The sequence below is a fragment of the Coregonus lavaretus genome, assembly GCF_964263955.1.
Source record: "Coregonus lavaretus genome assembly, chromosome: 2".
Taxonomy (NCBI): domain Eukaryota; kingdom Metazoa; phylum Chordata; class Actinopteri; order Salmoniformes; family Salmonidae; genus Coregonus; species Coregonus lavaretus.
Window position 1 is genome coordinate 29,802,768 of NC_139989.1, and position 14,147 is coordinate 29,816,914.

The 14,147-nt window shown below is 43.6% G+C and overlaps 1 protein-coding gene across 1 annotated transcript in view; it reads left to right on the forward strand.

Moving 5' to 3' along the window:
* LOC311147654 (AP-2 complex subunit alpha-1-like) overlaps positions 1–14,147 on the forward strand; it is a 71,098-nt gene that overhangs the window by 11,827 nt on the left and 45,124 nt on the right. Inside the window, exon 2 of the mRNA XM_084184392.1 lies at positions 2,097–2,308. Coding sequence (XP_084040518.1) covers positions 2,097–2,308 — 212 coding nt within the window. The remainder of the gene's footprint in view (positions 1–2,096; positions 2,309–14,147) is intronic.

The following is a 14,147-nucleotide window of genomic DNA, read 5'->3' on the forward strand; positions in this document are numbered from 1 at the left end:
AGTCGCTAGTGCGTGATGGGACAAGAATACCCCTGCCGGCCAAACCCTCCCCTAACCTGGACGACGCTGGGCCAATTGTGTGCTGCCCCATGGGTCTCCTGGTCGCGGCCAGCTGCGACAGAGCCTGGACTCAAACCAGGATCTCTAGTGGCACAGCTAGCACTGCTTAGACCACTGCACCACTCGGGAGTACCTGTTTTATCTTTATATATATATTTTTCTACAAAACGTAGAAATGTGCCATTTTCACATATGTTGACACGGGTATTGTGCTGGAGATAATGAAATGAGTTTGAAAAGTGGTGGAGTTGCCCTTTTAAACAGGCATTGATTACTCATACGTTTTCAAGTATAATGCCCTACGAAAAACATCCTGCAGACACATGGAAATCACAGAGGCTATCACATAGCCAAAGACATGGTTCCTATTTACACAGTCAGCAAAGACTGCTTCAAGAAGATGATAAACAAGCTGGCCAGGAGATACAAGATTCCATCTCGCACATATTTCTCCCAAGTCGCCATCCCAACACTATAACAAATTAAGGGAGAAGGTGGAACATGTTGCGTTGAATGACTGGACCAGACTCCAATGTTTTGGACACAGGCTGCACCTTGCAATCGGTAGGCTACGTATTACATGATTTTAAGTATAATTTCAATTATAATAATGATTGCGGCTACTTATAATTACACAATGATAAGCTTCCTATTCCATCTGCAGCCAATGGCTGCCTGAATAAATAATTAACTTAGGTTATTTAAGAACTCATAATGGTAAAATAGGAACTTGTGTAATTCATTAATTGATACAATGGGCAAATATGTATGGAAGGTTTTGTTCAAATCAAAAGGGGAGATGTCAAAAAGTGAATGAATTCAAATGGATTTACTCCATACCATTATTATCTTTAATAAGTGCCGAGCTGGCCGCCCGGCCAAACTGAGCAATCGGGGGAGAAGGGCCTTGGTCAGGGAGGTGACCAAGAACCCGATGGTCACTCTGACAGAGCTCTAGAGTTCCTCTGTGGAGATGGGAGAACCTTCCAGAAGGACAACCATCTTTGCAGCACTCCACCAATCAGGCCTTTATGGTGGAGTGGCCAGACGGAAGCCACTCCTCAGTAAAAGGCACATGACAGCCCGCTTGGAGTTTGCCAAAAGACACCTAAAGGACTCTGACCATGAGAAACAAGATTCTCTGGTCTGATGAAACCAAGATTGAACTCTTTTGCCTGAATGCCAAGCGTCACGTCTGAAGGAAACCTGGCACCATCCCTACGGTGAAGCATGGTGGTGGCAGCATCATGCTGTGGCAATGTTTTTCAGCGGCAGGGACTGTGAGACTAGTCAGGATTGAGGCAAAGATGAACGGAGCAAAGTACAGAGAGATCCTTGATGAAAACCTGCTCCAGAGCGCTCAGGACCTCAGACTGGGGCGAAGGTTCACCTTCCAACAGGACAACGACCCTAAGCACACAGCCAAGACAACGCAGGAGTGGCTTGGGGAAAAGTCTCTGAATGTCCTTGAGTGGCCCAGCCAGAGCCCGGACTTGAACCCGATCGAACATCTCTGGAGAGACCTGAAAATAGCTGTGCATCGACGCTCCCCATCCAACCTGACAGAGCTTGAGAGGATCTGCAGAGAAGAATGGGAGAAACTCCCCAAATACAGGTGTGCCAAGCTTAGTCATACCAAAGAAGACTCAAGTCTGTACTCGCTTCCCAAGTTGCTTCAACAAAGTACTGAGTAAAGGGTCTGAATACCTATGTAAATGTAATATTTCAGTTTTTTATTTTTAATAAATTAGCACACATTTCTAAAAAACAGTTTTTGCTTTGTCATTATTGGATATTGTGTGTAGATTGATGAGGAAAACCTTTAAAAAAAAATCACTTTTAGAATAAGACTGTAACGTAACAAAATGTGGAAAAAGTCAAGGTGTCTGAATACTTTCCGAAGGCACATGTGTATCGTTTTGCCCCTTTTTTTAAAGAGCTGCATAAAATCTAATTACTTACAACTTCGGTTGGTATTGCAATAAAGTATTAAAACTTGAATCCAAACTAAAATGGCTGCCCCACTTCCTCCCCAGGTAAGAGCAAGGAGGCGGAGATCAAGCGGATCAATAAGGAGCTGGCCAACATCCGCTCCAAGTTCAAGGGGGACAAGGCCCTGGATGGCTATAGTAAAAAGAAGTATGTCTGCAAGCTGCTCTTCATCTTCCTGCTGGGACATGACATCGACTTTGGACACATGGAGGCTGTCAACCTGCTCAGCTCCAACAAGTACACAGAGAAACAGATCGTAAGTGTAGTGTGCGCGTGTGTGTGTGTGCGCGTGCGTGTGTGAGAGCACCCAACTTGTATGAATAAAACATGTATGTGTGCTGTGTCCTTGCGGCTATGTCTGTCTGTGTGGGTTGTCTGTATATTTTCAGTTTGTGGCAAGGCAGCAGCTACTCTTCCTGGGGTCCAAACATATTAAAGCACTTACATTACATATAAAACAAAATATAAAACATTACATCATATAACATTACACCACTACATATCTACAATACAAAATGTTTAATACCACTATACAACAATATCACAATGTGTGCGTATGCATATGTCTGTACCTTTTGTGTGTGTCTCTTCACAGTCCCCGTTGTTCCGTAAGGTGTATTTTTATCTGTTTAAAAAAAATCTGATTCTACTGCTTGCATCAGTTACCTGATGTGGAATAGAGTTCCATGTAGTCATTGCTCTATTTAGTACTGTGCGCCTCCCATGGTCTGTTCTGGACTTGGGACTGTGAAGAGACCTCTGGTGGCATGTCTTGTGGGGTATGCATGGGTGTCCGAGCTGTGTGCTAGTATTTTAAACAGACAGCTCAGTACATTCAGCTTGTCAACACCTCTTACAAAAACAAGTAGTGATAAAGTCAATCTCTCTTCCACTTTGAGCCATGAGAGATTGACATGCATATCATTAATGTTAGCTCTCCGTGTACTTTTAAGGGCCAGCCGTGCTGCCCTGTTCTGAGCCAACTGCAATTTTCTCAAGTCCCTCTTTGTGGCACCTGACCACACTACTGAACAGTAGTCTAGGTGCGACAAAACTAGGCCCTGTTAAGAAGGCAGAGCAGCGCTTTATTATGGACAGACTTCTCCCCATCTTAGCTACTGTTGTATCGATATGTTTTGACCATGACAGTTTACAATCCAGGGTTACTCCAAGCAGTTTAGTCACCTCAACTTGCTCAATTTCCACATTATTCATTACGAGATGTAGTTGAGGTTTAGGGTTTAGTGAATGATTTGTCCCAAATAGAATGCTTTTAGTTTTGGAAATATTTAGGACTAATTTATTCCTTGCTACCCATTCCGAAACTAACTGCAGCTCTTTAAGTGTTGCAGTTATTTCAGTTGCTGTAGTAGTTGACATGTATAGTGTTGAGTCATCCGCATACATAGACACACTGGCTTTACTCAAAGCCAGTGGCATGTTGTTAGTAAAGATGGAAAGAAAGTAAGGGGCCTAAACAGCTACCCTGGGGAATTCCTGATTCTACCTGGATTATGTTAGTGAGGCTTCCATTAAAGAACACCCTCTGTGTTCTGTTAGACAAGTAACTCTTCATCCACATTATAGCAGGGGGTGTAAAGCCATAAAACAAGTTTTTCCAGCAGCAGACTATGATCGATAATGTCAATTGCTGCACTGAAGTCTAACAAGACAGCCCCCACAATCATTTTATCATCAATTTCTCTCAGTCAATCAGTCATTTGCGTAAGTGCCATGCATGTTTAATGTCCTTCCCTATAAGCGTGCTGAAAGTCTGTTGTCAATTTGTTTACTGTAAAATAGCATTGTATCTGGTCAAACACCATTTTCCCCAGAAGTTTACTAAGGGTTGGTAACAGGCTGATTGGTCGGCTATTTGAACCAGTAAAGAGGGCTTCACTATCCTTGGGCAGTGGAATGACTTTAGCTTCCCTCCAGGCCTGAGGGCACAATCTTTCTAGTAGGCTTAAATTGAAGATGTGGCAAATAGGAGTGGCAATATTGTCCCGCTATTATCCTCAGTAATTTTCCATCCAGATTGTCAGACCCGGGTGGCTTGTCATTGTTGATAGACAACAATAATTTTATCACCTCTTCCAAACGGACTTTACGGAATTCAAAATTACAATGCTTGTCTTTCATAATTTGGTCAGATATACTTGGATGTGTAGTGTCAGCATTTGTTGCTGGAATGTCATACCTAAGTTTGCTTATCTTGCCAATGAAGAAGTCATTAAAGTAGTTGGCAATATCAGTGGGTTTTGTGATGAATGAGCCATCTGATTCAATGAATGATGGAGCCGAGTTTACTTTTTTCCCCAAAATGTCATTTAAGGTGCTCCAAAGCTTTTTTACTATCATTCTTTATATCATTTATTTTTGTTTCATAGTATAGTTTATTTTTCTTTAGTTTAGTCACATGATTTCTTAATTTGCAGTACGTTTGCCAATCAGTTGGGCTGCCAGACTTATTTGCAATACCTTTTGCCTCCTCCCTCTCAACCATACAATTTTTCAATTCCTCATCAATCCAAGGGGATTTAACAGTTTTACAGTCATTTTCTTAATGTGTGCGTGCTTATTAGTAACTGGAATAACCAGTTTCACACGTGTCAAGTGCAGCGTCTGGTTGCTCCTCATTACACACCACAGACCAGAAAATATTATTTACATCATCAACATATGAATCACAACAAAACGTATTGTATGACCTCTTATACACTATATTAGGCCCAGCCTTTGGAACTTTGGTTTTCCTAGATATGGCTACTATATACATCCTATGGATTTGGATACTGCTTTAAAGCAAATTTCTGCAGCATTAGTAAAGATGTGATCAATACATGTTTATTTAATTCCTGTGCTGTTTGTAAATACCCTCTGCCACTGTATTACTTTTTCTCTTAAACTGTTCTTTCAATGCTTATAGTAAACATACACTGGTACATTAACATAACCCATTCTGGGGTCCTAGTCTTGTCTGTTTATATTTGCAGTACAACAGATCATTGAACTTAGTGTCATTCATTCGAATGTCAAGCTCTGCTTTGGTGTTCAGATATTCTGACCGGAACATTCAATTGCCAGTGCAAAGACTTATAAGTAGTCCTATATATGTCACGGTATGTATGACTATTGGGTTATACGATATGTATATAAAAAGATTTACGTTGAAGTTTGACCTGACAGGGCGTGTTTCAGTACTAACTCTTTCACAATGGTAGCCTTTGGTCTGGTTTGAATACTTTGAAAATGTTTTGCCTTCCTTTCCTTCCTTTGATAATGTTGTGGAAACCACACATTCACTCTAGTCATGTCAGATTAGTGGTTTCATTGAGGAAAAAGGAAGGCAATACGTTACAAAGTATTTTTACAAGGCCACATTGCACATTCAGTAGGGTACATCATTGTGGAATATTCACATATAAAAATACTGTGAAGACATGCCTCTGATGTTCACAGTAAGAAATCATGTCATCTATTCACTCTAACACAACCCAGGTTCAGAGGGTTTGAATTGAAATGATGATGTCATGCCTCTTCACCGTTTGGTGGAGGAACGCTCCAATGCACCTTAAGACAAAACAATGGTTACGTCTCAAATTAGGGTTGTGAACGTTTTAGGGCTGACCCCAATTAGTCGACTGGTCGATTGTTTGGTTGATAGGCTGTTGGTCGACCAATATTTTTTTTTAGTCGAGCAGTAGCAAATTGTTTTGATTTTTAAGGCATACGACACACCTGTCTGATTCACGCCCATCTCAGTGAACTAATCCATTGCGGAGGCCACATGGATGGCGCAGTCCAAGAAGAAGGTCAGTGTGGCTAAAATGCACAATGCACGTCTCTCTTCAGAATGCGCTCTCTCCTGCCAATTTGTGCACATTCATTGTTTCATAACTTTGTGTGAGTTGTTTGCCTTGATTGTTAGTGTCTATCAATTCCCCATTACATATATCACCAGTAGTAGCCTACATTTACCGTTAATTCCTATAATTTCTAATCTACAATGTTTGTTTGGTTACAGTCATTTCTGTTAATGCTTTCAATGTATTATTATTCCAGTCTTTTACCATTCTCATTGTAAGAGTGGACACGTTGTTTGCAGAGCGCACAACCTATGCTACACTTGTGAGAAACAACTTCTGGCCTCCTGTAGCTCAATTGGTAGAGCATGGCGCTTGCAACGCCAGGGTTGTGGGTTCAATTCCCACGGGGGGCCAGTATGAATTTTTTTTTTATGCACTCACTAACTGTAAGTTGCTCTGGATAAGAGCGTCTGTTAAATGACTAAAATGTAAATGTAACTTCATTCCATTTACGATTTTTGTCAATTTAATCATAGTTATTTGTTTGGAGCACTACTGTCAATGTTAAGTAAGGACGTGCACTGATTATGCATAGATGTAGGCCTATAGGCTACCTGGATATTTTCTACCTGCAGGCTGCAATGTTTTTATTTGTAGGCTTTATCTAGGCTATTTTTACCTAGTTGGCAATGGCAATAGAAGTTACTTTTTAGTTTTGTATAATTTTCATTTATATTTGGATAGAATTTTGATTAACCACATGACAATGATTATGAGATACTAAGACGTTATTATAAATTAAATTAAAATGTTCCACAAAAATGTGCATATGAAAACCATAACTGGCACGCAGATCAGTAGAAATTGTAAGATAAGTTGGCATTCCACATGAGAAAGGCTGCCGACTTCTCGTGTAGCCTATTACCGGCAACTTCAGGAGAGTAATGGCCGAATCTGTAAAAGTCAGCAGGAGGAGGATGGTCAGGTTAAGCTGGTTCTCTTCTTGATCTCTGGCTCCCTCTTGAGTCATTTGTGTCTTATTTCATCAAACAGTGCGCTTAAAGCATCAGACAAGCTCAATTCATATGTAATTGATTTGATTAAAACACATATATGGAAAACACTATATATGGAACAAATTTCTACTAATCGATTGGTCGAAAGAACAGACGACTTTTGGCCGAGCAAGATTTTTTAAAGTCGGGGACAGCCCTAGAACGTTTAAATGTTAAAACGTTTAAACAAAATGTAGATCCTGAATGTTAAGAAAAATCCTTAACCGAAAAACAATGTATTTTTCTTTCTTTAAAATCACAGTGCAGTTATCACAAAACTACCACTAACAGGTTCCGATCATCATCATAATCAAACAAATAACTAATGCAACAAATGCTGTAACGTTAGTAGGAGGAAATAAATGATATTTTATTAACCGTAGCTGTAATGCATGAGGGAGAGCAAGAGACTCGAAGCAGAGCAGCAGCTCAAATGTGCGTGACGAGAGGGGGAGAGCAATAGCAACCAAGTCGACTGGTACTGGTAGACTAACTTATTGCTAGTTTTTTTTAAATAAATTTTACATTTGTCATTTAGCAGACGCTCTTATCCAGAGCGACTTACAGTAGTGCAGGGGGTTCCCAAACTCTTTCGACCCCAACCATGTGAAAATAAATCTGTAATTAACAGCCAATGTTAACTTTTTTATTTGAGGCTATGGCAGTCAATTGAAAAACATTCTAGCAGTATTTCTGATTGTCTTCTCAACTCACCATCACATACTTTTAATGTGGAGCAGTCTATTGCAAATTAGCCTGACAAAATGTATCTTATCTCACCACCACTAATAAAATGGGTGTGCTTGATGCATGTCACGTCGGAGCTTCCCAAAGTCAAGGGACTTGGTCGACAGTGCGCATCTCATCTCTGCTGTTACATCCAACCTTGATCAATATTTGGTTTTAATGCAGACTGAATAGATATGAGCTGGTGAAGGGTACCTCTGTAGCTCAGCTGGTAGAGCACGGCGCTTGTAACGCCAAGGTAGTGGGTTCGATCCCCGGGACCACCCATACACAAATAAATGTATGCACGCATGACTGTAAGTCGCTTTGGATAAAAGCGTCTGCTAAATGGCATATTATTACCATGAGCTCTATGGTGCTTCCAAGACAACTGAGAACTCGGAGGTCAAATCATGACGTCAGTGATCTTAAGGTCGGAAAGTCGGAGCTCTAGAAAGAGTTCCTGAGTTGGAATTCCGAGTTGGATGACCGTTCAAAACTATTTTTCCCAGTCTTTAGAGTTCGTTTTTTCCCAAGTTCCCAGTTGTCCACGATCAGCTCCTTCGTTTTGTTGACGTAGAGGTTAATTACATTAATGCTCAGAGGGAGACGGCATGGTATTATTCTCTGTGAATGCGTTGTCTGCAGTCTTCGGTCATATGATTTCACTTACCAGCATGTCAACTGAGCCAGGATCACAGTCAAACAGATTGGGAAGTAGGTCCAAAAGTGATCTTTCAAGCGTTGGAGGTGAGCAGTCATGACTCGTGTGGGACACCTACTGATGCTTTTTTCTGTTAGAAACATGCACAGCCGAGGGAAGGAGGCATTGTTCGCTTTTGAAAGACTTTATCCAATAAGAATTTTGGTTGAGTAACCAGGTGGTAGCCGGCTAGTGATGGCTATTTAACAGTCTGATGGCCTTGAGATAGAATATGTTTTTCAGTCTCTCGGTCCCAGCTTTGATGCACCTGTACTGACCTCGCCTTCTGGATGATAGTGGGGTGAACAGGCAGTGGCTCGGGTGGTTCATGTCCTTGATGATCTTTTTGGCCTTCCTGTGACATCGGGTGCTGTAGGTGTCCCGGAGGGCAGGCAGTGTGCCCCCGGTGATGCGTTGGGCAGACCGTACCACCCTCTGGAGAGCCCTGCGGTTGCGGGAGGTGCAGTTGCCGTACCAGGCGGTGATACAACCCGACAGGATGCTCTCAATGGTGCATCTGTAAAAGTTTGTGAGGGTCTTAGGGGACAAGCCACATTTCTTCAGCCTCCTGAGGTTGAAGAGGCGCTGTTGCTTCTTCTTCACCATACTGTCTGTGTGGGTGGACCATTTTCAGTGATGTCTGCTGAGGAACTTGAAGCTTTCCACGTTCTCCACTGCGGTCTCGTCGATGTGGATAGGGGCGTGCTCCCTCTGCTGTTTCCTGAAGTCCACGATCAGCTCCTTCGTTTTGTTGACGTAGAGGTTATTTTCCTGGCACCACTCCGCCAGGGCCTTCACCTCCTCCCTGTAGGAGTTCTTGTCATTGTTGGTAATCAGGCCTACTACTGTTGTGTCGTCTGCAAACTAGATGATTGAGTTGGAGGTGTGTGTGGCTACGCAGTCATGGGTGAACAGGGAGTACAGGAGGGGGCTGAGCATGCACCCTTGTGGTGCCCCTGTGTTGAGGATCAGCGAAGTGGAGGTGTTGTTTCCTACCTTCACCACCTGGGGGGCGGCCCGTCAGGAAGTCCAGGACCCAGTTGCACAGGGTGGGGTTCAGACCCAGGGCCCCGAGCTTAGAGATTAGCTTGTTCATAGTCAATGAACAGCATTCTGACGTAGGTATTCCTCTTGTCCAGATGGGATAGGGCAGTGCGATGGCGATTGCATCGTCTGTGGATCTATTGGAGCGGTAAGCAAATTGAAGTGGGTCTAGGGTGTCAGAAATGGTAGCAGAAGGTGAATGTAGAACTTTTGTTGCACACATATCCAGATAATGCTGCGTACCCTTTTGCGCAATGACACTATAGGTATGTTCGAGGCGTAGCAATGCACTTTGGCTGCTCTACGAGTGGTCTGGATCACGCATTGATTTGCAAAGGTTTTTAAGAGCTACGTTACTAATGAAGGCTCTGGGAAACAACTCGGGTACTAAATATACATCGTAAGAAGGTTCTAATGGTGATCTTAACGCCACGAAGACTCTGGGAAACGAGGCCCTGGTCAAGAGTAGTGCACTGTGTAGGGAATAGGGTGCCATTTGGGACACAGACAATGGCTACACAACACTTTGTCATGATGTGGTGACGTGTAGGCTACCTCCCGGTCTCTCATTCTCCTCAGGTCATTGTTACAGTATCCGTTTCCTTCTTTCTTCTGCACCCAACCCTAAAGGACGACAAGCCTCTTGAACTAGAATGGCCTTCCATGTGAAAGCATTTGAGAAGACTTTCTATTAGCAAGAGGAACAGAGGAGGAGAATTTGAGAAGAGAGTAGAGTGGCAGAGAATCCTTCTTCTTTTTTATTTTATTTTTATTTCACCTTTATTTAACCAGGTAAGCCAGTTGAGAACAAGTTCTCATTTACAACTGCGACCTGGCCAAGATAAAGCAAAGCAGTGTGATTAAAAACAACAACAACAGAGTTACATATGGAATAAACAAAAACATAGTCAATAACACAATAGAAAATAGAAAATCTATATACAGTGTGTGCAAATGTAGTAAATTATGGAGGTAAGGCAATAAATAGGCCATAGTGCAAAATAAATACAATTTAGTATTAACACTGGAGTGATAGATGTGCAGAAGATGATGTGCAAATAGAGATACTGGGGTGCAAATGAGCAATGTAAATAACAATATGGGGATGAGGTAGTTGGGTGGGCTAATTAGATGGGCTGTGTACAGGTACAGTGATCGGTAAGCTGCTCTGACAACTGATGCTTAAAGTTAGTGAGGGAGATAAGAGTCTCCAGCTTCAGAGATTTGTGTAGTTCGTTCCAGTCATTTGCAGCAGAGAACTGGAAGGAATGGCGGCCAAAGGAGGTGTTGGCTTTGGGGATGACCAGTGAGATATACCTGCTGGAGCGCATACTACGGGTGGGTGTTGCTATGGTGACCAATGAGCTAAGATAAGGCGGGGATTTGCCTAGAAGTGATTTATAGATGACCTGGAGCCAGTGGGTTTGGCGACGAATATGTAGTGAGGGCCAGCCAACGAGAGCGTACAGGTCACAGTGGTGGGTAGTATATGGGGTTTTGGTGACAAAACGGATGGCACTGTGATAGACTACATCCTGAGTAGAGTGTTGGAAGCTATTTTGTAAATGACATCGCCGAAGTCAAGGATCGGTAGGATAGTCCGTTTTACGAGGGCATGTTTAGCAGCATGAGTGAAGGAGGCTTTGTTGTGAAACAGGAAGCCGATTCTAGATTTAACTTTGGATTGGAGATGCTTAATGTGAGTCTGGAAGGAGAGTTTACGGTCTAACCAGACACCTAGGTATTTGTTGTTGTCCACATATTCTAAGTCAGACCCGCCGAGAGTAGTGATTCTAGTCGGGCGGGCGGGTGCAAGCAGCGTTCGATTGATGCATTTAGTTTTACTAGCGTTTAAGAGCAGTTGGAGGCCACAGAAGGAGTGTTGTATGGCATTGAAGCGCGTTTGGAGGTTTATTAACACAGTGTCCAATGAAGGGCCAGATGTATACAAAATGGTGTCGCCTCCGTAGAGGTGGATCTGAGTCGGCCCGAGAATTGAACCCATAGAGACTGCCAGAGGTCCAGACAACAGGCCCTCCGATTTGACACTTTGAACTCTATCTGAAAAGTAGTTGGTGAACCAGGCGAGGCAGTCAGTTGAGAAACCAAGGCTATTTAGTCTGCCAATAAGAATGCGGAGATTGACAGAGTCAAAAGCCTTGGCCAGGTCGATGAAGACGGCTGCACAGTACTGTCTTTTATCAATCGCGGTTATTATATAGTTTAGGACCTTGAGCGTTGCTGAGGTGCACCCATGACCAGTTCGGGGGGGGGGGGGGGGGGGCATGGGCAAGTTGCAGCGGAGGGTGCAGAGCTGGTGGCCGGGGTAGGGGTAGCCAGGTGGAAAGCATGGCCAGCTGTAGCAAAATGCTTATTGAAATTCTCGATTTATCGTAGATTTATCGGTGGTGATAGTGTTTCCTAGCCTCAGTGCAGTGGGTAGCTGGGAGGAGGTGCTTTTATTCTCCATGGACTTTACAGTGTCCCAAAACTTTTTGGAGTTAGTGCTACAGGATGCAAATTTCTGTTTGAAAAAGCTAGCCTTTGCTTTCCTAACTGATTGTGTATATTGGTTCCTGACTTCCCTGAAAAGTTGCATATCGCGGGGGCTGTTCGATGCTAATGCAGTACGCCACAGGATGTTTTTGTGCTGGTCAAGGGCAGTCAAGTCTGGGGTGAACCAGGGGCTATATCTGTTCTTAGTTCTGCATTTTTTGAATGGGGCATGCTTATTTAAGATGGAGAGGAAAGCAATTTTGAAGAACATCCAGGCATCCTCTACTGACAGAATGAGGTCAATATCCATCCAGGATACCTGGGCCAGGTCAATTAGAAAGGCCTGCTCGCTGAAGTGTTTTAGGGAGCGTTTGACAGTGATGAGGGGTGGTCGTTTGACCACGGACCCATTAAGACAATGAGGCAGTGATCGCTGAGATCTTGGTTGAAGACAGCGGAGGTGTATTTAGAGGGTAAATTAGTCAGGATGATATCTATGAGGGTGCCCATGTTTACGGATTTAGGGTTGTACCTGGTAGGTTCCTTGATAATTTGTGTGAAATTGAGGGCATCTAGTTTAGATTGTAGGATGGCTAGATTGTGTTAAGCATATCCCAGTTTAGGTCACAAAGCAGTACGAACTCTGAGGATAGATGGGGGGCAATCAATTCACATATGGTGTCCAGGGCACAGCTGGGGGCTGAGGGGGGTCTGTAGCAAGCGGCAACAGTGAGAGACTTACTTCTGGAGAGGTGGATTTTTAGAAGTAGAAGCTCAAACTGTTTGGGCACAGACCTAGATAGTATGATAGAGCTCTGCAGGCTATCTCTACAGTAGATTGCAACTCCGCCCCCTTTGGCAGTTCTATCTAGACGGAAAATGTTGTAGTTCGGGATGGACATTTCTGAATTTTTGGTGGCCTTCCTAAGCCAGGATTCAGACACTGCTAGAACATCAGGGTTGGCAGAGTGTGCTAACGCAGTGAATAACTCAAACTTGGGGAGGAGGCTTCTGATGTTAACATGCAAGAAACCAAGGCTTTTACGGTTACAGAAATCAATAAATGATCGCGCCTGGTGAGTAGGAGTGATACTGGGGGCTACAGGGCCTGGGTTAACCTCTACATCACCAGAGGAACAGAGGAGGAATATAATAAGTATACGGCTAAAGGCTTTAAGAACTGGGCGGCAGGTAGCTTAGTGGTTAAGAGCGTTGTGCCAGTAACCGAGAGGTCGCTGGTTCTAATCCCCGAGCCGACTAGGTGAAAAATCTGTTGATGTGCCCTTGAGCAAGGCACTTAACCCTAATTGCTCATGTAAGTCGCTCTGGATAAGAGCGTCTGCTAAATGTCTAAAATGTAAAAAATGTATTCTAGTGCGTTGGGTACAGAGAATAAACGGGACTGATTTCCAGGCGTTGTAGAATAGATTCAGGGCATTATGTACAGACAAGGATATGGAAGGATATGAGTACAGTGGAGGTACACCTAAGCATTGGGTAACGATGAAAGAGATAGCATCACTGGAGGTACCGATTGAGCCGGTCTCTGCGTGTATTGGGGGTGGGACAAAGAAGCTATCTGAGGCAGGTTGAGCGGGACAGGGGGCTTTACAGTGAAATAGTACAATAACAACTAACCCAAACAGCAATAGGCTAGGCATATTGACATGGGGGAGAGGCATAACGCAATCACAGGTGTTATTCGAGAGGGCTAAGACAACAACTGGTAATGGCGACGAAAGTTTGGGCTGAGGCTAAACAGATAAACAGGATGGGGTACCGTGTAAAGGAACAGTAGCTTAAGCTGAGTGATCATAAGGTCCATTGAACAGCAATAGGTAAGTCCGGGAGCAGTTCGTAGGCTGCTACAGCACAGGCGAGCAGGAGGCACGGCTGTTGATTGCGCGTGCTAGCGGGCCGGTGCTAGCAGGTGTATCTTCATGGTCGTCACAACGGGAAGCCTGTTGAAACCGCATCAGACGACTACGTCGGCAGACCAGTCGTGATGGATCGGCTCCGTGTCGACACTAGGAGGTCCCGTCCTGTTGATAGAGTTGTGGATAGCCGGGAGATGGGCCTGGCTCGAGGCTAGCTCAAGGCTAACTGAGGATGGTCTTAGTGCCAACATCGGTTTGTGGTGGTAAATAGACGACAATGAAAAATATAGATGAGAACTCTGTTGGTAGATCGTTTTGTCTACAGCTTATCATGAGGTATTCTACCTAAGGCGAGCAATACCTCGAGACTTCTTTTAATATTAGA